This window comes from Pithys albifrons, chromosome 2, assembly GCF_047495875.1.
Source record: "Pithys albifrons albifrons isolate INPA30051 chromosome 2, PitAlb_v1, whole genome shotgun sequence".
Taxonomy (NCBI): domain Eukaryota; kingdom Metazoa; phylum Chordata; class Aves; order Passeriformes; family Thamnophilidae; genus Pithys; species Pithys albifrons.
The window spans coordinates 896,566-923,372 of NC_092459.1; the positions used below are offsets into that span (position 1 = coordinate 896,566).

At 42.5% G+C, this 26,807-nt stretch overlaps 1 protein-coding gene across 13 annotated transcripts in view; it reads left to right on the plus strand.

Moving 5' to 3' along the window:
• Positions 1–26,807, plus strand: part of PKHD1 (PKHD1 ciliary IPT domain containing fibrocystin/polyductin) — a 274,518-nt gene that overhangs the window by 126,910 nt on the left and 120,801 nt on the right. For all 13 annotated transcript variants that reach the window (XR_011697094.1, XM_071548173.1, XM_071548172.1 and 10 more), the window contains exons 41-47: positions 763–888; positions 3,461–3,594; positions 8,390–8,502; positions 9,977–10,076; positions 11,230–11,364; positions 16,639–16,774; positions 18,618–18,864. Coding sequence is in view for 12 of the 13 variants with exons in the window: in XM_071548173.1 (XP_071404274.1) it covers positions 763–888; positions 3,461–3,594; positions 8,390–8,502; positions 9,977–10,076; positions 11,230–11,364; positions 16,639–16,774; positions 18,618–18,864 (991 nt within the window). In the remaining variant the exon portion in view is untranslated. The remainder of the gene's footprint in view (positions 1–762; positions 889–3,460; positions 3,595–8,389; positions 8,503–9,976; positions 10,077–11,229; positions 11,365–16,638; positions 16,775–18,617; positions 18,865–26,807) is intronic.

Sequence of the window (26,807 nt, forward strand, 5' to 3'; positions counted from 1 at the left end):
AGAGGCTAAGGAGTCTATAAAGTTCTTTTGACCTTGCCACTGGTGAATGCCACATTCAGCTCTGTGGAAGTAGCAGAGATGACTCAAGACTGGTGGTGACTGGAGTGAGTTAGGTGGGCTCAAAGAATATTTTAAGGATATTGGATGGGACTTTTCTTTCTAGCTAAGTCAACTTATGCCTTTCATTGAACCATAGAATGGTTTGGGTTGGAAGGGACCATAAAGATAGTGTAATTCCAACCCCCTGCCATGAGCAAGGACCCCTATTTCCTGTGCTGTCTTTGCACTGAGTGGGGATTTAGGCTCCCTGGTGGCAGAAGGCAGCACAATCCAGATGGTGGTCAGGTCACCATGCCTGGCTAGAGAAGAGGTACAAGATACCTGCCCTGTCCTCACTGCCCTTCTGAAGTGTTCCTCCTCTCCTTCAATTCCACTTCAATCATCCAACTTCCTGAGCTCATAATTCACTTCCCTCTTGGGATCTTACCCTATACTTTCCCTGGATCTTCTCCTCCTTCCTCACAGTAGTGAAGCACCCTCCCTTTCAGTGCTCAGGACCTCTCCTCCCTCCTGTTCCCTCCTCAGCAATGCCCACCTGTGGGCAGAGACCTGCCAGGTGAGTGAGGGTGGGCAGTTGCAACTGCACATTCCCATGGGACCAAAAGATTTATTGCACAGCACCAAAGGATGAGGAGCTAATATAAAACTCACCCAACCTTCAAGCTGCAGAGCGATTTGCTCACATCCCTCCTTTCTTTCCAGCCTCTTACATCCGTGGCTGTTGTGTTTTGGACTCCTTTGGCCAAGGGCTCCGTCTGACGGGGATCTCAAACCTCAGTGTGGACAACAATGTTTTCTACAACATTTCAGGCCATGGGCTTGTACTGGGTATGTGAAGCAGGAAAATATCTCCCCAACATGTACTGATTCCTATTCGCATGAAAATGCCATTGGAGGAAAGAATGCAGGTCCTTAACTGCACTCTGAGAACTTTAATCACATCTTCTGCATTTTCTGACGTCACTGAATTTAGAGTAAAACTTCCACAATTCCACAGGGAGCTCCTGGAAGCCACATCCATATTTGACTATATGCTTAGTTTCTTCAGGTCAGTTTTCTCTTGATCTGTATCCCTGGTTTTAAAGTGAACAACGAGAAGTAGGGTTGTTTTTTTTTTTAGAGGATTGATTAATCCATCTTTGGAAGAGTGCCATCACACAAGATTTAAGACCCCAGCTTAGCAAAGCATTTAAGAGCACACTTACCTTTAACTTCACTCATTTGACATCAAAGATAATGGAGTGAAAGCATATGTTAAAAGTTAAGCAGAGGATTTAGCACTTAAATAAATTGGAGCTTGGAGCAACAAAATTGTTAAACAACAAAATATTTCTCCTAACTAACCATCAGGAGACTGACTTGCAGCATCTTCTGCTGGGATCTCATGTTGCCTGAATACCTAAAGATACAGCTCGATTTCCATTTTCCATAAGAATGAGATAAAAATGACCAATTTTAAGATAAACAGAGGGGAAAAGAAAAGCCTTTAGTCCTGATCCTGCAGTTCCCCCCACACAGCAAGTCCCTATGGCTGGTGATATGTATAAACATAATAAGAAGTCATAGATCACAATTTAAACAGAGGAGACTATAAACGGAGAGTGATTATGCTCATCCTGCAGACAAAGGGAGCTGGCTCAGAGTGATGCCCAAGGTACAGAATCCTTGCAACCACAGGGAAGCAGAACAAGATCTCCAACCTTCTGGCATTCCTTGGCTCATTTATGCTGGGACACATGTTGGAGTTAAAGGACTCTGGGCTGAGCTGAAGTTTCAGCCTGGATATACCTTATCCCTAAGATGTCTTTAATGGCTTCACTGTCAGCAGCTCTAGAGCATCTGATGGGTGAATTTATGTATCATTTTGTTGCCTGTGAAGGAATATTTATTAAATCTGTCTCTTTACAGCTCCAGAACTGGAGTCCCTCAGTGATTTCATACAAAACCCTTATTTTCAGGGATTTGCTAGACAGTCATAAAAAGTCACTCTGGGCTTAAAATTACTGACACACCAGGTCTTAAAATTACTGACACACCAGGTCTCGGCTTGAAAGCCAAAACCTTTTATGTCATCTCAAAAAACCTGTATGGCTGTCAAAAGGACTGCTTTAGGATCCTGTGTATGCTCTGGTAGTTTGTAGTAAATACAGCCTGGAAAGGAAATATTTCCTGAATGGATCCTGTTCCCAAAAGTTGAGAAAGGCTCAAAAGACTGAGGGAAGGCTAAGAGTAATTACTGCCATCCCCCAAACCAAGGGATATGGGTTTTCCTGTGAAGTGGCTTGTGGAATCACTGGGGAAGGGAGCTGCATTTGGAATAGAACTCAAGCAGATGCAGGTGAAGGTAATAGTTTATCTTTGACAAAAAACTAAATAGATGTAATTTGCTCCCAGTGTAGACCAAAAAAAGATGTTTCACTTTATATTCTTATTCCAAAGGACCAGAGCAGTGGGACATATGCTGATCACAGAATCACAGAACCATTAAGGTTGGAAAAGACCTTTAAGATCATTGAGTACAAGCATTACCTCAGCAGTGCCATTGCCACCACTAAACCATGTCCCCAAGTGCCACATATATATTTCTTTGGAGCACTTCCAGGGATGGTGACACCACCACTTCCCTGGGCAGCCTGTTCCAAAGCCTGACCATCCTTGCAGTGAAGAAATTGGTCCTAATATCTAATTTGAACTTCCTCTAGTGTGACTTGAGGCCATTTCCTCTTATCCTATTGATGTGTTCTGTGATTCTGCCCTTATTTTGGCTTGACTTGTACAGGACTGTCCACATTTTGCTGTTGGGTGGCCCATTTCTTTAAGGTGCCATTTAAAAAGATACTTCTTTTGTTTTCTTCTTCCTGCTTCAATACTGTTACTAGATTTGAGGCACCCCACAAGTCTGAGTTGCCTGATCAATGGGTTGATTGATTTCTTTTTCCTTCTTTCTTCTCATTGCTTGGGGGGCAATGCCCCACTTTGGTACAGAGCTGCACCAGATGTTTTAAAGTCTATTTAGAAATTTTCTTGCATAGAAGTAGGGCCGTCAATGCAGACACAGGAGACAGAGAAGACTTTGAGTTCTAGTACTGCCAGGAGCATGTCTGTGTGGAGGTGAGCCCCTTTCCCACTCAGAATCCCTCTTTTCCCAACTGTAAATCTGCCCTGTAACACATATTTTATTTATTTTCAGCATAAGCTTGCAATACAGTAGGTATGGCTGGTGGTATGTTGACATATAACATCTAGTACAGGTGAATATATGTGAATATAACACCTGGGCTTGTGTGCATTGAAATGAAGAATCCTGAGAGTTGAGGGTTTCCAGCTATAGGTGCATTTATGTCAATTTTTTGTTTCTATTTTTCTTCTTCCCCCCCCCCTTTTTTTTTTTTTTTTGAAGGTGAGGGACTGGAAGAGGGGAACAGAGTCAGTAATAACATATTGATTGGCCTTTCTGGAACTGATGGTTTATCCAACATTGAGACGCTGTCACCAGCAGGGATCTACATCAGGGCTCCTGCCAACCACATCGAGGTAAGAAGTTCAGGTAGATGACAGAACATTTCCTTTCTGATCAAAGATATCAGGAAAATGCAGAGCTTCATTTATCTGGGAGATCACATACACAATATTTGCTTCTTGGCTGAGCTGTCAAACCTGTGCTTCTGATGGGATATTGAAACAAGTGCATTTTATGAAATAAATTATCATCATGGGGAAATTTATTAGTAAAATTTTTGCTGCATTTGCGTGGAATGAAATATTACAGCAAGATCATTTATCCTGAGAAACTTTAAAGTGTTGTTTTATTTTCTAATACTCACAGATTCTGAAAATCTGGAAAAGTTTAGGCTCAGGTTCTCTGGAATTGTTTCCTTTTTCAGTCATTATATAAAAAAACCTCAATTTTAATGTACTGAAGACAAACACAGTAAAATTCAGCAATATAAAATGCACCTCTGTCTGGATTTAAAATTACATTGTACATATATTTGTATTCCAGGGAGAGAAGAATGTGTTCCCTGTCGTATGAAAATGACATTGATTTTAAAAGAAATGAAGCTTCTCTATTCAAAATAGTAATAAAACACTGAACTTTTAAAGAGCTAACAGTGTAACAGCCCTCACATCAAAAAGCTTAACTCAGTAAAAATCTTTTTATTTCCTAATTCTCTGATGCTTTCTCTTAGTTCATACTTTATTTTGGTCTTGCATTTCAGAATAAAGAGTCACTTTTAAGTGTTTTGTGGAAAAAAAAACCACGGTTTTCAGGAAGTTCAAACCACTTTTCCTTCCCAGCTACTTTAAGCCTGGAATTTCATTGAAAGTGACCTTTCTTACCACACTTCAGTAGTGACAAATGCATATTTTCATTTAAAAACAATCCTAACCTGTTCCCTTGTTAACCTGCAGTAACCAAACCAATTACTAAGTGGATGTGAAGTCCTAATTGCCCCCTGGGCTTCTGCTCCATGAGGAAAGATTTGCACCTAAATTTGAAGGTGAAAAAGAGACAGTAGTGCTTAGGAAGAAGGAGAGGACTTCTCTGCGATTCCCTCAAGGGCATATTTTTCATTTTTAAGACCATCAGATGTGCTAAAAAAATACAACAAGCAGGCAGGATCGTATGAATTTCAGCTCCACCAAACACAGAGTTTTGTCCTGTCGTGCACTGACTTACCCTGGAGCTGTCGACTCCATTGCCAGAGGTTCAGCTTTTGAAAAGGTTTGCTGCAGTTATCTCCTTGGCTACAAGTAAACTGACTGTGGTGGGGTTTCAGCACATTTATTTAGCCCTCTCAGTTCACATGTCTTCAGAGATCTGCCCGAAGTTGTAGCTGTGTGCCCAAATATCAGGGGGCTCAGTCTGCTCTCCAGAGGGTGGTGCTCAGGGTGGAGCAGCGATGGCCCTGGGACAGTTGTTGACAGCCCTCATCAAGGACAGTCTCGTGGAGTGGGATATTCAGGTCCTGCAGTAGCAAAGGGAAAATATGAAGGTGCCCAGCTTAAAATTGTTATTAGCCACACTTAATGTGCAAAAGAACCAAGCAGTGCTCAAACAGACATGAAAGGATGTGGATATTAAATGAAAAAGTCACACTTATTGCAAGTAAAACAACTGTGTCCTTTTCCTAGTGAAATACTAATCACTAAATTCAAGGGGTGCTGGTCCAGCATCAGCATCATGATGGTACAGAGTTTCAGTACCTTTTATCTAATCAAATGACCCAAGAACTGGATAGTGAATTTTATGTATTTGCAATCTTAATTTAATGGGGAGATTTGAAGAATGTCATGGGATAGACTCATCTTCCTGGTTTCCAGGCCAGGACATGGAACAGAAATTTCTCCCTTTAAATTTTAATTTTGTGTGTTAGTCAGTCTTTGTGTTTATTGGTGGTTTTTTTTGGTTGTTTTCAAATTTCCATCTTTCAATTATTGCTTTTAAACTTAGAGGCTGCAATCATTAAGGCAAGGACTGTAGCTGAGATAACCAGAGAGCTCCAGGCCCACACTGTGTTACATCTTCTGTGCATGATGGGTTAAGCTTTTCCACAGTGACACCTGCAACAATATTTTCATAACCACTCAATTTACTTGGGAGACTAAATTTGCATCAGTGGCTGAAGAGCTTAAATTTCCTTGAAAATCAGTGGTGTCCTAAACGGTGTGGAAATTGGGACAGAGCAGTCACTCAAACCTGAGCCTACAAAGACATTTGGAGACCCAATTCCCTCTGGTTTCCATTTGACTTAAGCTCTTAAGTGCATTGGTGAATCAGGCTGTTAGATAAAATTTTATACTTGGGCAGTATGAGTGCAAAATGATTATTATAATGTTAGCATAATTTTTTTTTAAATGCAGTGTGTGAGCCCAGGTTATCACTTTTTAGTGACAATGACAATTTCATTAACAAGTTCTTTTCTTTTGAATGCTGTCAGCACAAAGAACTGAAGATGCCCCTTTGTAGTACTGGCTCTTTTCTCACTGAAACTTCTGCCTTATGTCCCTGGTTTTCTTTTTGTGTACAGGAAAAACAATTAAAAAAGAAGGTTTCTATCTTTTTCCCTTTGCTCTCTTGGGCCCAGTGAGTCTCAGTCTTTTTGCAGTAACTTCCAATTCATAAACATTTTCAAAGCCCTGGAATACCAGAGCCAGCATGGAGAGCTCAAGCATAACAAGGTATAGACTGGGTTTAAGAAATTCCATAAGACCCTCCCTTTCCTTTCTTGCTGTGGTGTTGAGGACTGGGAAACAGCTCCAGTGAATGAACGGGGTGGAGCTCAGCCTGTGTCTCCATGTCAGAGAAGTGACTGATGGTCACTGTTGGTAAAAGTGCCTGATTTCACTGTTGGTACATGCATTTGTTCCCAAGTGTCACCCAGCCCAGCCATTCTCCACAGCACCATTGCTTTCACCATTTCATCCCTACTGAGACAACATTTTGTCCAAGTGGGTGCACTCTGGACCCACTGAGGGTACTACTTGTGTCCTTCCAAGGTCTGAAACTGAGGGAGCAGTGCTGGGCCTGCTGTCCAGAGCCTTAATGTCATCTTTAAGGTCAACACTTTAGTCCCAGCTACCTAAAAGACATCCAGGAAGTATTTACATCAACAGAGTTGTGAGGTTAAGAGACACTTAAAGCATCAGCCACTCGCCAGAACTGACTTGCAGTGCACACCTCCAGGTGTTTGGCACGCTCGGGGAGGCAATTTTGGCTGCAGGGACATTCGTAATGTACTGACTTCCACAAAGAATTGATTTCCACACAAAATTCCCTGCTTGCCTAAAACCCCTGCCCTCCAGCCACTGGCTGGCTGAATGAATATGCAGGGTTTTTTCTCCTTATGAATCATCTGTAGAGCACACGATTGGAGTTGCAAGGAGAAGATCCTGGGAAATGATGAACTGCAGAAGCTTTTTGTTAAAGGAAAAGGCTCTGTGGCTGCACTTGCAGAACAAGCAGCAGTTTTACCAGGGGATAGAGAGAGCAGAGCTTTGGGTCTCTGTACTTTGTTCCTTGACAGATGTCAGGGATCAGGACTGCAGGGAGCACACTTGGATGGGTCAGAAGAATGTAATTGGTGTATGGAGGGTTTCACCTCAAGGTCATCAGGCTCAGCTTTTGTTTGGACCATCAGGGACCAAAAAGTCATTAGTGTTTTAACAGTGTCCAGTGACCTATGAGTAGTAGTGGTGGGTGTCAGTCCTGATCTTAAAGAACAAGCTGCTCTTACAGCTGCAAGAAAGGTCAACTTAGACTCCACTTAGTGAGCTAGATAGCTCCAGAGGGCAATTAATCTTGTCTGAGAATAGGAGAATTGCCTCCTGGACATGCCTGTTACTTCTTTTTCCTAGAAAGGGAGCCTACATTTACCAGGGTGGGCTTCAGGATAAAAATTTTACACATCTAATGCAGGTGAGGGGGACCCTGCACAGGTGCACACTTGAAAACTTTGCTGTATGGACACCATCCAAACCCAGCTATGTTTGCCTGCTCTCCAACTTAAGCAGGCAAGAGCAGGGGGTTTTGCCCTAAAGTAGAAAAGCTCAGAACCCACTGAATACAACCCACATAACCCACTTGCTATAGATTCTCTATGTACCAGCTCTTAATTTTAAGGCCAGTCAGACCTCATGTTTACTTATTTTACCTCTTAAAAATACCAGTATTGTAACTCAAAAGTAGGATATTGAATGTAATTCTTCATTAAATGATATTAAATAACAGTAATTTACAGCACATGCTTATTCACTTACCCTGTTAAAAATAATTCAAACCACATAAATTCCCCACAGGTGTAAGTCAGTTTAATTGTTCTGCCACTGACATGTTCTGATGTTCTCTGCTTTCTCTCAACTTTTAGTAGTATCACTTTTCAGTGCAAATCTTTCCTTATCCTGTGTTTGCTTTGTGAGACAGGAGAAAGATTCAGGTTGAGAAGGAAATCAATAAACTGAATAGTTGGTGATTTACCTTTTCTTCATGACATTTCCTTCTTATATAGAAGGGAATTTATAGGTGTAAGTTTTCCACACATTTTTTCTTACTTCTTCAAGAATTGTGACAGCACCATTTTTCTGTCATTTGTCTCATTTGCTTGGCCAGTGTTTGGTGTCTGGGTTAAAACAGCTTTTTTAAGAGTGGCCCAAGGTCATGTGAAAACAGGACAAGACTGGAGACACAGAAAGTATCTTCTACCAGCCAGACTTACCAGAATTTGAATGGACTTCAACTGGGATTTTAATTTGGGTTTTTCTTAAGCTGATTTTAATTTCCAGAAATCTGTGGCAATATTTTTTCACAGTCACATATTCTTCTCTCTAGGGTAACACAGTGTGTGGTGCTGGGTATGGCTATTTCTTTCATCTGCCCCCTGAGGGACCATCCAAAGTGCCTCTGCTGTCCTTCAGTGAGAACACAGCCCACTCCTGCACCAGGTACTTGAGGATTTTCAGTTAAAGAGATTTGCCTTCAGTAAATAAGAGTGGCAACTAAAATTGCAGTCATGGGCTGAAAATGTTTTGCCCCTCATTTCAGGATTTCCCCCTCAGTTTTGCCCCTTCTTTCAGGTCCTCCTCTCTGGTAAGCAGAGTTATCTGCAGCAGGGCAGAATCAGTGTTTGTCAGCAATGTGCTTTGAACTGTTTTTCTCATTTCCTTTTAGTTTAAATACAGCCACAGAATCATAGACTCCAAGAATGGTTTGGGTTGGAAGGGACCTGAAAGACCATCTGTTTTCACCCCCTGCCACCTTCCCCTAGCCCAGGTTGCTCCAAGCCCCGTCCACCCTGGTCTTGAGCACTTCCAGGGATAGGGCAGCCACTTCTTGCCTTTTTTTTTCCTGGTCCTTTCTTAATCATTCACAAACCCACTTTGTTAACTTGCAGCAGTTCCCTGTGCTGTTAACAAGCTCCTCCACTTTATCCCCTTCTTTAACTGGTCCTGATGTAGCTTAAGGTGCCTCATTTAACACATTTCCTCATCAAACATTTAACAGCAAAGCACTGAAGCCTGAGGTCACCTGTTGCATTGAAAGTTCACTTTCTAGGTCTACCAGGCATTTTGAGAAGAGAGTGGCATGCAGAACAGATACACAATTTCTATCCAGAAGAACTTCTTCCCTGTGAGGGTGGGCAGGCCCTGGCACAGGTTGCCCAGAGAAGCTGTGACTGCCCCATCCCTGGAAGTGTCCCAGGCCAGGTTGGACAGGGCTTGGAACAACTTGATATAGCGGAAGGTGCCCCTGCTCATGGCAGGAGGGTGGAACAAGATGAAGTTCCCTTCCAACCCAAACCATATTGTGATTCCATGATTCTCTGACAATTCATGTAACAATTGCTCCTGTAGTATCCAGAAATAGCTATTCACAAGAGCTTTTGCCTGTACTTCCCTAAACCAGAAACAATATTTAAAAAATATTATGCTGAAAGTCAGTGGATGGAGTGATCTGAATTTTGAGGAAATCTGGTTATTAGTCTGGATTTGAAATCTCTGAGAAGGTCAAAGCAAGGGCTGTTACAGGAACACATACATTGGGGCTGTACTCCAAGCTGGCTGAATCCAAGATAAAGAAAAGCCTTATCTTTCTAAATTCATGTCAGGCTTATCTGAAGGTGATGCTGAAAACTCAAGAGCATGGTGGGGATGTCACCTTTCAGTGACACTGCACACTTGTTAGCCCTGCTGTGGCTAATTCTGAAAAGAAATTTTAAATATCCTCACTGACATGATTAGGTGCCTAAAATAAGTAGTGTTATCTACCAGTCTCTGATTTGGGATTAAATGGTAAAGTCTCATGCAGAGAACTGTTACAGATTTCAGATTTTAGATACTGCAATGACGAATAGAAAAATCTGCTCACCAATACATGCACTGTAAAGAATCAGTGTCCATTGCTTTCTTTCCTAAACAGGTATGGATTGCTGGTGTACCCAGAATATCTGCCAGACAGCCCAAACAGACCTGTTCAGTTCACCAGCTTCACAGCTTGGAGCTGCCAAGGGGGAGCACAGGTACGTTTGTCCTGCCTGTCCTCTGCGATGCTCAGGACTTTTCCAAGGATCTCACCTATAAACTGACTTCACCCTTAAGGCTGCAAATAAGTCACAGTCCCAGGAAAGTTCATGTACCTGTATGTCCCTGTCCCTCACTGGAAGCTCCTATTTTAATGAAAACTCCTGAAACAGGATTTGTGTGAGTTCTTCTTACTGCTTTAGTGCAGAACCAGCGCTCCTTTCACCAGCAGCTGGTGTTCTCTGCAACCATCTAACATCTGGCTGCCACTGCCATCATGGAACCACAGAATGGTTTGGGTTGGAAGGGACTTTAAAAGCCATCTAGTTCCAACCCCCCTGCCATGGGCAGAGGCACATTTCACTAAATCCTGTTGCCAAAAAAACCCAAAACCTCTGAGTGGACCTGAGCTATTAATGAAGATTGCAGTTGGTAGAAGATCTCGTGCTTTCATAGGGCTGATGGTTTCCATGTGATTTTTTTCTTTCTAGTTAAAAATTTACATTTTATTTACTTGAATTAGTCTAAATTCATTCTCCAGCTATTATAGATCTCTATTAATTAATGTGATTAACCCCCCTCCCACACACACACATCACCCATTATTATCTGACAGCTTCTTCCCATACATAGAATTTAGAGCCTGTGAACCTCTTAACCCCTTGTCTGGTGACATGAACACTTTGGAAGTGTTTCTCTAAGTCATGTTTTGTAGCCTCACCCATCCTATGGCTCTGAGGGTGTCCAATTTTTCAGTGTGATTTTTTGAACTGATGCATTCTCTTTCTGGAAAAGCTTATTTGTATGAGAAGAGATTAAAACAAAAGGATGTTTTCCAGAGTTTGTTTGTTTGTTTGCTTTCTCTATCCAGCTTGTAATTTCTTTGCATGTGACTGGCTGAGAATATGTGAATAACTGTTTTTTCTGCTGCTTTCCATGGACTGTCTCCAAGAACAGTCTTTTTCTTTTAAGTGTCCCATCCCTGGAAGTGTCCAGGATAGGTTGGCTGGAGCTTGGAGCAACCTGGAATACTGGAAGTTGTCCCTGCCCATGGCTGGAGGCTGGAATGAAATGAGCTTTAGGGTCCCTTCCAACCCAAACCCTTCTATGATTGGATGGTGATGATTATTCCTTTATTTTCCTTTTACATAGATTTTCAGCAGCAAGAACCTTGAACTCCAACATTTCTGGATTTCTGCCTGCAAAGACTTTGGCATTGACATTGTAGAGAGCCTGGGAAACACCTCTGTGTCTGACAGTGTTTTAATTGGACACACTGGGCAAAAGGTGAGCACTGCAGCAATGATTTCATTGTTTCTTGAATAGCACAGCAACTGCAAGTGGGAAATCTGGAGAAATAAGTAAGGGTTGAAGAACAGCCCATGCTCCATGGCAGCTTGGGTAGAGCTTGGATGTTAAATATGTAAATATAATAGATGTAAATAAATGTATGTGAATGGAGGAGTCTGTGGGGTTTGGTGTCTTCTCCCAGGTAACGAGAAGAGGACAAGAGGCCTCAAGTTGTGCAAAGAGAGGTTTAGATTTGATATTAGGGAAAATTTCTTCACTGAAAAGATTCCATCATCTTCCAACAGTCCTGGCTCTCTGGGGAGGTCCCAGATGGTTGGAGGTTGGCCAATGTCACCCCAATCCACAAAAAGGGCTGCAAGCAGGACCCTGGCAACTACAGGCCTGTCAGCCTGACCTCCGTGCCTGGCAGGGTTATGGAGCAGATCATCCTGAGTGCAATCACACAGCACCTTCAGGGTGGACAAGGGATCAGACCCAGCCAGCATGGGTTTAGGAGGGGCAGGTCCTGTCTGACCAACCTGATCTCTTTCTACGATCAGGTGACCCACCTGGTGGATGAGGGGAAGGTTGTGGGTGTGTCTATCTGGACTTCAGCAAGGCCTTGGACACTGTCTCCCATAATATACTCCTGGAAAAGCTGGTAGCCCATGGCCTGGACAAGTGTACCCTCTCCTGGATTAGGAGCTGCCTGGAGGGTTGGACCCAGAGAGTGCTGGTGAACGGAGCTGCATCCAGCTGGTCACCAGTGGTGTCCCCAGGGGTCTGTGTTGGGTCCAGTCCTGTTTAACATCTTTATTGATAATTTAGATGAGGGGATTGAGTCCATCAACAGCAAATTTGCTGATGACACCAAGTTGGGAGGGTGTGTCGACCTGCTGGAAGGCAGGAGGGCTCTGCAGAGGGATCTGGAGAGACTTGAGAGATGGGCTGATTCCAATGGGATGAAGATCAAGGAGGCCAAGTGCAGGTCCTGCCCTTTGGCCACAACAACCCCCTGCAGCGCTCCAGGCTGGGCACAGAGTGGCTGGAGAGCAGCCAGGCAGAGGGACCTGGGGGGACTGAGGGACAGGAAGCTCAACATGAGCCAACAGTGTGCCCAGGTGGCCAAGAAGGCCAATGGGATCCTGTCCTGTATCAAAAATAGCGTGGCCAGCAGGCCCAGGGCAGTGACCCTTCCCCTGGACTCTGCGTTGGTGAGGCCACACCTTGAGTGTTGTGTTCAGTTCTGGGCCCCTCAGTTCAGAAAGGATATTGAGGGGCTGGAGCGAGTCCAGAGAAGAGCAACAAGGCTGGTGAAGGGATTGGAGCACAAGTGCTGTGGGGAGAGGCTGAGGGAGCTGGGGGTGTTCAGCCTGGAGAAGAGGAGGCTCAGAGGTGACCTCAGCACTGTCTGGAACTGCCTGAAGGGAAGTTCTGGCCAGGTGGGGGTTGGTCTCTTCTCCCAGGCACTCAGCAATAGGACAAGGGGGCACGATGGGCTCAAGCTCTGCCAGGGGAAATTGAAGTTGGAGATCAGAAAGAAATTCTTTCCAGAGAGAGTGCTCAGGGATTGGAATGGGCTGCCCAGAGAGGGGGTGGATTCACCATCCCTGGAGATTTTTAAACACAGATTGGCCGTGGCACTGAGTGCCATGATCTGAAAAAGGGACAGGAGTTGGACCAAGGGTTGGACTCGATGATCTTGGAGGTCTTTTCCAACCCAATCCATTCTATGATTCTGTGATTATCAAGCATTGGCACAGCTGCCCAGGGCAGTGATGGAGTCCCTATCCCTGGAGGGATTTAAAAGACATGCAGATGTGGCAGGTGGGGACATGGGTTAGTGGTGGCCTTGGCAGTGCTGGGGCAATAGTTGGACTTGAGGACCTTGGAGGTCTTTTCCAACTTAAAAAGTTCAATGGTTCTATGATTTTCCCCCAAACATCTTTTTATTTCATTATGGAAATTTTGAAGATTTTTTAAAATTAATTTGAAAAAAGGACTCTGTTTTTTCTATTTTAATTTAAAACTATTTAAAAGTTCAACACAGTAATACATAATCCTGTATATTGTTTCTAAAACAACATTCAAAAGTAAAAACAAAATCACAAAACCAAAAAGCTGAAGGATCCTACCAAGACAAGAACTAATTTTTTCGATACTTACATTTTTTTTCCAAGATTGACATGGTCTCAGAAAAACCTGAGAATTTCACAGAACATGAAACCCTGAGATCAGCTCAGTTGGTTAAAACTTGGTTGTTATAATGCCAAGGTCATGGGTTCAATCCCCTCTGTGGGCCACTGACTTAAGAATTGGACTTCATGATCCTTGTGGGTCCCTTCCAACTCAGAATAGTCTGTGATTCTGTGTATTTTTGAGAAAAATCTTATTTTTTGTATAGTCAAGGTTTTTTAACAAAAATCCCTATATATTCCCATATATTCCTATATTCCTTTTGCTGGAATTAACAGACAGCATTTAACCACACACAGGTGGGTTTAGTTTAGTGATTTGAGAATGATGAGGGGTGATGCCATGAGTGACCCTTCCCCCCAAAAACAGGACTCTGAGCCACGTTAGTGTAGGGTAAGATAAACAGTAAAGGTCCTTTAATAACACAGGGCCTACAGCCCACAGGAATACAGGATGACATGCATGTGCCCCAGTTCTTGTTTCCATGGCTTTTATAATAAGATCCCTCCAATCATTGCTTTACACATTTCTCAGTCCAGCCCCAGTCCCACCCCTGGTCCAACCCCTGGAATTGGGTCTGGGGTCATCAAGACCCTCTGTCTTCATCAGCTCTTCTTCCTCAGGCACACAAAGGTCTCTTGGAGTTCATCCAGTTCTGGCTTTTGGGTCACTCTGACCTGTGTTTATGTTTCATTCTGTGGGCCTTCTGATATCCTTCAGCTCTTCCTTGGAAAGGAGTCTAAACAAGATTAATTAACTAAAGGAATTTGAGCTCCCTGTTCTGGGACAGGGGTAGTGATAGAAAGGCATTAAACTGTTAGAAATATTAACCCTCTAAAAATCCACAACTACTGTGTTCCTAAAATCTACAAAATGTGAAAATCAGAACAAAAACCCCTTTGGCATCAGGGGGAACACCAGATTTGGTTTCTATTCCAGTTAACACTTATGTTTTCTTGTAGCATCATTGGTCCACCTGGAACACAGAGAGTTACTTTTTTTAACTTGAGAATGAAAAATACCATCAAAAATGTAATTTTATTTATGCAGTAAATATGATCTTCTTCCGTTATTTCTTTAGGCAGCTGGACAAAGTCCTTTGGGTGCTACCAGGTTGTTAACAGATTAATAACATGGATAACAATGGAATTTTAGTTACAACTGGCCACAGCTGCTTGTTCATGATTTTGAAGTTGTTTTATTTTTCCCTGCTCTCCTTTGTATTGCTGTTTATTAAATTAATTTTCTTTATGACTGGCAGAAATAGAGCTTTAAATGAGTTTTCTTTAGAAGCTCATAGAAAGAAACCTCTGTAGGAGGTCTGTTGTAAGCAGTTTAGATAAAACCCTGACTTCACCTGTCCAGACTTGCAGTGTCCCAGTGACCTCCCAATGAATTTGTCTCAGGCACCAAAGGGTGGATGTCTTTGTTTTTGCTTTGCAGGATCCATGGAAGGACTCCAATGTTGTACTTGTTAAGAGATTTAGAGGCCTCAGCTGTGCCTTGTTCCTTGCAGTACCCCAGGGGGGTGATTATCTTTGATTATCTCATGATAAGAGCCTCCTTGTCATAATTTACATCTTAATGTATGTAATTCTCCCTTTAATAATGATGTCTCTTTAATATCAATTAAAACTTTATGACATTAATTTAATGGGAACCTTGGATATTCCTCCCCTTCACTTTTTGAGAGCAGTGCTTCAAAACAAGATTGTTTTCTGGAGGTATCGGGGCATTTAAGAACTGGGGCTTTGACCAATTAAAACATTAGTGGCAGGGCTAAATCCAGGACCTGTAAAAGCCAAAGGATTTTTATAAACTTCCTAGACATTCAGCAAGTCTCTGTCATGCTTTCATAAAGCAACTAATTGTCCTTAAGCACTTCCTTCTGGAAAAAGCAGCAGTTCTGAGAGAGGGGACACACTCTAGGGAGGAATTATTGCCTCACACGGCTCTATTTGCTACTGATTTAAATAAAATGGATTAATTAAAAAAATACAGAAAGGTGGGTAGGATGGAAGAACCAGAATTGGAAACAGAAAACAAATAGAGACTTTCTGAGTGATTTTTTACCAGAAGTCAGGGATTTCTGCCTAGCAGTGATTTGATTTGGAAGAAGATGGCCCAAGAACCAGGATCATCAATCCAGAGGGTTTGGCCTCAGAATAAAAAAGCTGATGGAGCTGCTCTGTCTTAAAGAGACTGAACATAACACCATCACTTTAAAGTAATAATCTATTTATAAAAGTCCTTCTCATTCTGCATTTTCAGTTGCAGAGATGTTTTAACAGGGGGTGGATTTCTTGATTGATTCTCTACTACGACTTTTGAGAGTTATTCTACAAGTCTTGGAGTACAAACTCTAAAAATCTATTTTCTCCATTGTGTTTTTCATCACTTGTGGGTTTTGCTCTTCCTTTCCAGTTCTTGTAGCTTTGCTGGACCCTGAAGTCAACTAGAGCTTTGCAGAGAGCCTGGCTTAAGTGTTTCCCCCCTCCCTAAGCATATAATCTCTGCTCTCAGTTTTGCTCAGAACAGAAATTAGAATGATTAGCTTTGCAGAGGAGGGAAAATTCCTAATTGCTGGACAAAAAAAAAAAGGTAAAGTAAAAGGGGCTTTTAAAATCTGCTCCCTGTGCCTTTCAGGTGTGTTCTTTTCAGGAAATGTGCAATTTCCTTTCTCTTCAAATGTCCAACATTAACCACTATGCAACGACCCAGACAAAAGGCAAAAAGCTGCCCTGAATGTGGTGCTACATTCAGCAAATGGGGAATTAAACAGGTATTTCTTGTCAGAATTTGCAAACCAATAGCTTAGATGTGTCCTTCAAACCCCTCAGCCAGGGCAATCACATTCTGGCATTGCAGCCGCTGCATCCTGGATGTCCCACCCTGGAAGTGTCCAAGGCCAGGTTGGATGGGGCTCTGAGCAACCTGGTCCAGAGGAAGGTGTCCCTGCCCATGGCAGTGGGTTGGAATGAGATGATCTTTAAGGTCCCTTCCAACCCAGGCCATTCCAGGATTCTGTGATTTGCATGGTGGTGTTTCCCATCTCCCTCCATTCCTTCATTGCAGGATGGGACCTGTATGTCTGCAGGACTAAAAACTCCCCAAAGATACCAGCTCTCCATCTCCAACACAGCTTTCAGGAACTTTGATGTGAACACCTGCACAGCAATCAGAACTTGCTCTGGCTGCTACCAAGGGCAGGGTGAGTCTGATTTACATTTATTTAGCAGGATTTCCACAGTCCCTGCATTCCTCTTGATGCTGTGAGTGACCCTTCCCCCCAAAAACAGGACTCTGAGCCACGTTAGTGCAGGGTAAGATAAACAGTAAAGGTCCTTTAATAACACAGGGCCTACAGCCCACAGGAATACAGGATGACAGGCATGTGCCCCAGTTCTTGTTTCCATGGCTTTTATAATAAGATCCCTCCAATCATTGCTTTACACATTTCTCAGTCCAGCCCCAGTCCCACCCCTGGTCCAACCCCTGGAATTGGGTCTGGGGTCGTCAAGACCCTCTGTCTTCATCAGCTCTTCTTCCTCAGGCACACAAAGGTCTCTTGGAGTTCATCCAGTTCTGGCTTTTGGGTCACTCTGACCTGTGTTTATGTTTCATTCTGTGGGTCTTCTGATATCCTTCAGCTCTACCTTGGAAAGGAGTCTGAACAAGATTAATTAACTAAAGGAATTTGAGCTCCCTGTTCTGGGACAGGGGTAGTGATAGAAAGGCATTAAACTTAAACTGTTAGAAATATTAACCCTCTAAAAATCCACAACTACTGTGTTCCTAAAATCTGCAAAATGTGAAAATCAGAACAAAAACCCCTTTGGCATCACTCTCATTACAGATTCATATGTTTGGAAGTTCATAGTTTCCATTGACAATGGACAACCATTGATAACGTTCAGGTTCTCTCCAATATCCCTTGGTTATGGCTTCAGCATGTAGTTGAAGCCACATACTGCATATATTTTAAGACAAATGTAACTTTATTTTGGCACTGATTTGATTTTCTCAGTGGAAAGGGCTTTTATACACTGTCTTGTTTCTGTATCTTCATTTTGGGAGGTAAAATTCTCAAGAGTGATGATTTCTTTAATAGCTATGACCAACCTTGCAGTTTTACCAAGCTCCTACCTCAGGCCAGCCTAAACCTTGGGTGAATTTGCCTGAGAGAACGAGTAAACTGAGCATCCTTTTGAGCTTTGAAGAGGTGCTCAAAGACTCTTTGAAGAATATTCCAACTGTAATTACCTCTTAAATATATTTATATATAAATGATACTGCCCTACAAAGACTTCAGGAGGTGAGATCAAAGGACAGAAGAGATAGTAAAATCTGGCTTAGAGAGGCTACAACTGAGTGCAGGACAGTCAAATAGTAACCCACTTGGTGTATGAACACTTATGTTAAATATGGCTTGTTATGGGCCACAGGGCAACGATTTTCTGACATTTCTGTAAATATTATTTTGTTCAAAAACTTCTTGTGCTTCAGCCTGCATGAATATTCATCCTTTTGTAGCTATTGATGTTTCAGTAGTGAAAAAATCCCCCAGACTCACTTTTCAGCCAAGGCTTTATTCTACCAGGTGCTGTGGATATGCACACAAGTCAAGTATATTCACACACACATAAACAGTCCTTATCTCTAAAAAAATTACCTTCAAAAAAGGCAGAAAGGATTTATAAGAATCATTATTTTGGGGTCTGTAACTTTCGGCAGTGGGGCCTGTGAAGGAGTGTTTGGAGTCACTGAGGAGATGCTGGTAGGACCAGGATCAGCACCTGGATAAGGCAAGTCTGTAACCACAAGTCCTGTCGCAACAGGGCATTGAGCAGGTTGGGCCTGGCCATAGCACAGCAATAGTCATTCCTACAACCATCTCTATTTATTTTCCTCAATCTCCCCTTCTCATTGACTCATCAGACATTTTTCAAAGAGAAGGTGGAATGAAGTTAGTCTCTTTCTCTCCAGAGATGTCTTTAGGCCCATTACTTGAAGTGACTATTCTTTCTTCCTGAAATGCTGCTTGTTACCCACAGGTGGTTTTACAGTGAGAGCTGAACGTCTGACCTTCATCAACTCACCTTTCCAAGTGTTCTTCCCCTTCCCTCACTCTGCCATCCTTGAGGATCTCGACGGCTCCATCACAGGACAGAGAGGAAGTCACCTCTTGCCTTCCACAGATATCCTTGAGACATCTTGCACAGCCAGTGCCAACTTCAGTCAAGCTTCTGGTGGCAGTGTTTGTGGCAGTGACCTTGTTTTCCACCGTATGGCCCTTCATTTGTAAGTAACTATTCAAATTCCAAAATGTTGGCATGAGTGCTGCTTGCTGTTTTATATTGAGATTGCTGCTGGCTCTGAACTCAGATCTGGGACTCCTGACACTCTGCTGGGTGCTAAACTGGGCTTAAAGCCTGAGCAGTGGCATCTGTTAGTCTGTGGTTTTGTCTCTGTGGTCTCTGTCACTGGTTTTGTTCTGTCTGCCTGTTCTCACACAGACAGTTCTTGGGTGTGGTTTGAGAGATACCAGAAGAACCATTCCCAACTGGCCATTTGGATGCAGATAATGTGATTTTGGAAGGGAATTTAGTTGTGTGAACTTGGATGGAGTAGTTGCCAGCGAAGAATCTTTGCTTTATTTTATTTGTAATTTATATATGATCTGCCCAAGTTCAATTATTTTCTAATGTTCTCAGTAAGATGTTTCTCTTTCCTACCTTGGTATCCTATCTATAGTTCCTGCCTAGAGGCAATTCTGGCAGTACTAAGTGGGCCTTTAAGGGGATGCTGTGATGTGTTGCTGTTTTGGCACTCTTCAAGTTACCAGGGGGATATAAATTGGCCTTTGTAGAAATCAGAATTCAGGTCGAGGTGGGGACTGATGCTCAAAGTGAGATCGATGATGAAGCCAGAGACACTCAGAGATCCAGTGGGGAAACAGCAAAATTTGCCATGATTTTCTGGGTGCTGACCTATAAAATGTGAACAAAAAAAACCCCTAGCTGATAATAAGAAGTAGTCTTAAAAAAAAAGTTTTAATTAGACTTTAAGTCAAGTTCTGAGAGTGTTTTGTTTTCTCAAATGCTTCCAAAGAATAAGAGGTCTAGAACCATAGAATGGTTTGGGTTTGAAGTTAGTTCCAACTCCCTTCACATGTTAACCAGAAAAATCATTGCCATCTGATTTCACTGCTCTGTTAGTTTCCTAAACTATCAGATTTATGTATCATGTTTTTTAATAAAATGGATTCCTCATTTTATAGATGCACCTCTCATGCAATAAACACCTGTATTGTATGGAAGGTATAATGAATTTGTGATGTATTTCATGAAAAGAAAACTTGTCAGTGGATCTGTTTCTGCCACTGTCTTGCAGCCATACCTTTCTTACCTTCCTCATCAGGACTTTCTGATCTCTCATTCTGCTTTTTTTTTTGCTTGCTGGAAGTCAAATTTAGTCGACTCAGATCACTAAAACATATTAAGTCAGACTCAGGCTCACAATCAAAGCACCTTGTTTCAGTTTATAGAGTTATGGTTTCCCATCATCATGATGGGATTGGACACTGGTATAAGGGAGATTTGAAACTGAAAAATAAACTTTTGTTATTGTGAATGGCAAAACTATTTAAAAACCCCAGGAAATTGTTTTTTTGAGATTTAAGATGCTGTTTTCACTCAATTTCAATAGGCTGGGATAGATACTAACAGTGTTTATGGATGGAAATCATGGAATCACAGAATGGTTCAGGTTGGAAGGGACTTTAAAAATCATCCATTTCCAATCCTCCTGCCATGGGCAGGGACACCTTTCACTAGACCAGGTTGCTCAGGACTTCATCCAACATGGCCTTGAACACTTCCAGGGAAGTGGTGAATGACAACCCATTTGTTTGTTGTCTTAATCATGATAGAGGAACTCAAAGAATAAATGAACAAATTACTTTATGGGTGAAAGGAACTGCAGTAAATCTGTAATGTAGCTCTCAGAGCTCATTCAACAGTGAAAAATTACTGGAAATGTTTGTCCAGTGAGCCAGAAACTCAGTATGAGTGGATTCAAATTGGGTTGAAGACATAAACTTAGATATTGGCCTGTGCAGTCACCATGAAGACACTGATAATGTGTCCCACTACAGCAGATGGAAACCTGGGTCTTTGATTTGGTTGCCCATAGAGAGATGTTTAGTGCCATTTAAATGCCCTGTGCTATCTCCCATGGCTTGTCACTCCATGGCAGAAGGACAAGGATCTCCTGGAGATGCTGTGCCAGATTTGCCCTCTGGCACCAAACTATTTGATTGCTTGGGAAATTTGAAGCAGCTCACTCATCTTCCCAGGCTGGACTTGCTCCTGCCTTTGAGCAGCTAAAGGGATCCAGGGGAGAAATGTTGTTCAGCCAAGTACCCCCACTCCTATCTATTATCTATTTGCAAATTCCTGACCAAGAAAAAGGGTGAAAAAGACTTGCAGTGATCTAAACACCACTCCTACTTTTCTTCCCATGCTCATCTTTCCTTCCTGGGCCCTGCTCAGCTTTTCACTTTCTTTTTGAAATACAAGTCTGAACCATCATCCCTTTTTTGCTTTTTCAGGTTAGTAGCATACAGGCAGAAATCCTGAAGTGCTCTGTCAGAGAACTGTTAATTATTCATGTCTGTCTCATAATTCATGTTTTTAGAAGGAGGGTAAAAAAAACTTTCCCAAAGAGAAAAAAAAATCACTTGTTCAATTGAGGGGAAAAACTCTAAGACACTCAGGTACCTGCAGGCTTTGCATGTGATTACTGTTTCTCATAATGAAAACAAAAGTCTGCAATAAATTAAGAGCTGAGAGTCATTCTGATTTAACAAAAAGGGTACTGGGTAGAAGGCCAAATAAAACTGTATCAGATGTTTTTCTGGAACAGTCAGCCATGAGGTCCCAGGGAAATCAATTCCTTTTCTAATCTGTGTTTACCCTGATGAAATGGACTACAAGATTTTTGGGTCAGTGCTGTGTGGGTAGATGGAGTTTCTTTCCCCATTGCTTGTAGAATGATTTGAGTCCTTTTGGATACTGCACAGTGTGAAAATTTATGTTATTAATGGATTCAAATACACCTCATTTGTCCTGGCATGAAAAGTTGGTTAAGGAGTGAGTGCAAGGAGTTCATCTGCACCACTGCTGTTAAGTCTAAGTTTTGTCCTCCTGGTACATTGCATAAGAGTTTCCCTGGAAGTGTCCAAGGCCAGGCTGGATGGGGCTTTGAGCAACCTGTTCTAGTGGAAGGTGACCCTGCCCGTGGCAGAGGGCTGGAATTAGATGAGTTTTAAGATTCCTTCTATCATTCTATGCTATCTGTGACGTCTCAATCAAGGTTTTATTTGAAGCAAGTACCCTTTATTTCCCTTCTTTATTATTCATCTGCATAAGCTGGGAGTCAACTTACATCAAAGATACTTGGCAGTGTGAGTAGCAGAAGCCAGCTGTTAGTCTGTCCTCCTGAGGACTGTGTGCTTATCAGAATAACCCAAGAGACCATGAGCATCTTCTCCATGCTGCTTCCAGATCTTCTCTCCTGAGTAGCTCCCAACAGCCAAATCACAGTCATGTTAATTTGAAAGCCTGTCAGCAGGCAGCCAAATAAGTGTGGTGAGTCAGGGGGACTTTGTCCAGATGGATAGAGCTCCAAAACGGACCTGGTAGAGGACCAGGGTAGGGAATAAAAGGAGCTGGAGGGGATGAAGAGTGAAAGTCAATTAATAAAATATCCACAGCATGACCAGAGGATGAGTAGGTGGGAGGAGAAGAATGGATGAATTTTATCCAGATGTATTTGAAGAGTGTTTGCAATAAAAAGGGAATAGTTTAGAATTATTACAGCAAAACATGACTAGGAGCAATTGGCAGAAGTTGAGCAGAGAGAATAAAGATAGGTGAGTGACAAGGAAAAATTCCTATCAGTACAGCCTCTTGGATTCACCTCATCTAAGTAAAAAGATAAAAGAATTCTTGCTTGGCTTTTCTTAGTTTCTGTCAAAAAAAGAATTAGAAATTTGTCTGGAAGAAATCTTTCTGTTGCACTCTATAGCTTTGGAATATGTGACCTGTCAGAACTGCAGCTTGTTGGTTGTACTTACAACTCATTGTAAGTCCTGTAGTCCCTGTAGTAAAACAGGGGTACTACCAAACCAAGGGTGAAAAACAGATTACAAGCCTCTGAGCCCAAGCCTTGAGTACTGAACCCACATTTGCTCATCATCTGGCCAAGTGGCAGCACAAGAGCATCCTCGTTCTGGTAGGAGGTTACTCTGCATAAGGAAAATGTTCAAGGCAATAGCGGTAAAACACTCTCGTCTCCTCTTCTGTCTTTCCTGCTCCAGAGTGGTGCATTCCTTGTGATCCTCCACAAAAAGCAAGAGGAGCTTGAGATGCTGGGGTTTTATTTCCTCTGAATTTCAGGGGTGGACTCCAGCTCCAAAAATCCCAAAGGCTGAGGAAAGTAAGGGATTTTGAGAGGGTAGTCCTAGCACGACAGCCTCTACCCCAGCAACCTCAGGATCATTCCCTGGCCCTGAGGGCAGCTGGCAAATTAGCATGGCAATGTAATTAGCTTTCTCAGCCTCAAAATATCATGAATGTTGTATCAGGACTAACATTTAGGAAAGATCCCTTGCCTGGGAGCTGTCTGGGATAGGGCTGGTTGGTGCAAGCCAAAAGCATGTCTGAGACCATTTTAATTATCTAAGTTACAATGTGGGCAATTAACTCCTTGTCTTTGTGCTCCCTAATTTACCAGAATGTACTTTCCCCCCCCAGAATATATGTTTTGGTGGCAAAAAAGGGGTTTGTTAGAGAAAATCACTAGAAGTCCTCTGTTCTAAAACTACTATCTTGAACCTTTTGTGACTCTCTCTCCTGAACTGCTTCAGCCATCAACTTCCAGGGAAACGTGGGTCCATCTCCAAGCTTGCACTGCTGCAACAAAACCCCCTACAAAGTCCAGCTTGAAAGTTGAACTAATATGTCACGTAAGCACCCTTTAAAGAGGGGTTTTATGTCTTTTAAAAGCGTAATTGGAGCTTATAAAAGTCTTTATAAATTTATATGTGAGAAAGTTATTGAGTAGTCTGAAGCACAGCTTATGCTATGGCACAGCACAGCATGGCTGCAGGCAAGATACTGCTGCTCCAAATGCCACCACCACCCATATTATCATGAAACTATGAATCTCTATTAATATTAAAACAAATTTTCATTAAAAAATTGTCATAACATGATTAAGTGACTTTCAAAGTTTCTTCACATTATGCATAATTTTTACAAGAGGAGAGCATTAGAATAATCTGCAGCCAGGCAGCACCTTGCGGCGAAGGGGACTCCAAACACTCGGCACACCAGAAGGAAATGCTCCCCTTGGTCCCTTTCATTTGCTTTCCATTTCTCACTGTGAAAACCTGGGACTTACTCAGCACCAGTCTTGTAGTTCAAGCCCTTTATTGCTTCCTTCTTCTCTAGTCTGCTGTGGAGGAAAAGATTAACTTTCCTCTTTGTAGCCTGAATTCCTAAATCTGGTCTAATACCCTCTCCTGTTGTGTGAGCACTCAGTGGCCACAAACCCACCCGCTGCTGATGGCTTGGTGTGAAAGGAGTAGTGCACCCCCTGCCTCTGTGCCTTTGAGTCTTGAAGACGGTTCAAATGGCTACCCTGATTTTGCTTTTCTTTTGATACTTGCTGTGGCACCTTCAGATGAGCATCCACTGGCTGTGAAACACCTTGACAACCATAATTCTTCTTTCAGTGTGCACATACTCAGTTGTTCTCTGGTCGTGTGTTCTCCCTGTGTACGTGACTGCACTCACACTTGGGGAAGCTTAAACTCTCATGACCCATCCTATCCGGACTCCTGTGCCACACCATGGAAGGCAATTACCAAATCATTGGCTCTTGATTGTTCAGTTACCAACTCATTGGCTCATCTTTAGAGATACCTCTCTTAATGTGCTGTATTTCTGGCATCTCAGACATCCCACCAAAGCAGCCAGGAGAAATTTGGTTCCCACTGGAATACCTCTTCCTATTTACCCTGCAGTCTGGGGTATGGGAAACAGAGCCAGATCTTGCATAGACTTAATGAGTATACAAGACAAGACATTTCTTCAAGCCTTCCCCCTCAGCTTGACCATCACCTGGGTTGTTTCTGGGCCTAGGGAGGTAAATTTACTGTTGAGGCAACATTAATCCTAAAATCACAGAATCATAGAATGGCTTGGGTTGGAAGGGAGCTTAAAGATCATTTAGTCCCAGTCCCCTGCCACAGGCAGGGACACCTTTGTCTAGACCTCCTTTGTCTGCTTTGAACCTTGTCCAGCCTGGCTTTGAACACTTCCAGGGATGGGGCAGCCACAACTTCTCTGGGCAACCTGTGCCAGTGGCTCATCACCCTCACAGTGAAGAATTGCTTCCAAAAATCTAATCTATCCCTGGCCTCTGTCACTGTGAAGCCATTCCCCCTTGTCCTGTCACTCTAGGTCCTTGTCAAAAGTCTCTCTTCATCTTTCTTGTAGGCTTCTTTCAGGTACTGGAAGGCCACAATTAGGTCACCCTGGAGCCTCATTTTCTTCAGACTTAGGAAAAATCTCAATTCTCTCAATCTTTCCTTATAGGGAAAGTTCTCCATCTTTCTAATAATCTTTGTTGCCTTCTGTGGACTCACTCCAACAAGTCTATGTCCTTCATATGCTTTCCAGAGCTGGATGCAGCACAGCAGATTGTGTTAATTGGTAGAGGATTGCAAGTGGGCAATGGAGGCACAGTAAAAACACACCTAGAGTAGATGTGTCTGGCTTTTCAGATCCACTTCAAATTCTTCAGAGCTCTGCCTGATGTGGGAAAAATGAAGTGGAGTGGTCCTCCTTTGGTCTTTGTTATGCTTGCATTACAGAGATATTTGAGCTGTTTGTTTGTGAGGCACTTGCCAGCTCAAAACTTTTCTCTGATTTTAGTTTTCTGACAAACACCAGCCTGTAAACTGTAGGAGCTGGGGAACTCATTTAAGAACACAGAGGAGTTAAGAAGTCAGGAGTAGCAAACTGAAATGCTACTCTGAATGAAGTTACCTTGGCTTCTCAGTCACAACTCTCTCTATTCCTGGGAGAACATCTCGATTATTATTTTACTTCAAAGTCAGACCATGGCAGTTACTCAGGATCAGGGTCAAAGGTCTGGTTATTTCAAAAAAGACTGTGCATGAAAAAAGATCACTGATGGTCAGGGTTCATAATGCAAGGCAGATTTGATTCATGAGCTTGGTGTCTCAGCAGATACACACATTTAGTGAAAACAGCTGAAAATTCTTAGTTCTTGGCAATTAAAAGAAACTGAACTGATTTGTAGCCCAGCATTAAACCTGTAAATTGTTTGGTATGGTCATGATTTGGAATTAGCCTCCCTTTGGCCAGTAATAAATCTGGACTGTTGATATAAACATTTGGTGTCCCAATTGAAGTTCAATGCTATTATTGTTTCCTGGTTTTTAAGAGGGATAAACATAATGGATTATTACACAAACAGAAAGCATTTAGAACTAAACACAGTGCCTGCCTTCATACACACAGATATGGACCCTTAGGATAAGTAAGTTAATGGTAAACATAAACAGGAGAGTTAATATTTGTTATACTCCGTGTTCTTGTTTGGTTTAATAAATCCTTGTGGCTCATCTCTGTGGAGCAGTTCTGCACAATGCACTGGAGCTAAATTACATAACAGTCTATACAGTCACAATTGGTAAATTGTGGCTCAGACTGTAAAGCCCTATCCAGTAATCCTGACATATTTCTAAAGCAAATTGCTCCTTAATTGAAACCTGCTTTGATATAAAAATACAGCCTTTTCAGTGAGTCATCCTTTTTTCCCCCCCCTTACAGTTTGCAAAGGCTTCCAGCAGTTTAAAGGGAGGGTTAATTTTGCATTAAGACCATTGCCTCCTAGTTTCTTTCAAATAAAGCCAGGGGAAGTTCAGGGGAAGGCTCCTTCCTCTGATAATGAAGCTCTCCACGTTAATGATGCGTGCAGGCTCCCTCGGATCCTCTGAATTAGAAATACTCGTGTGCCAGCGCTACTCTGCTTCATTAACATTAAAGAGAGGTAGATTGGTGGCTATTTAGGGCACAGTGGAATCGCTGGCTATTTAGGGCGAATGGAAATGGTGCTAATCGTGGCTGGTAATTCCATTAGTAGGG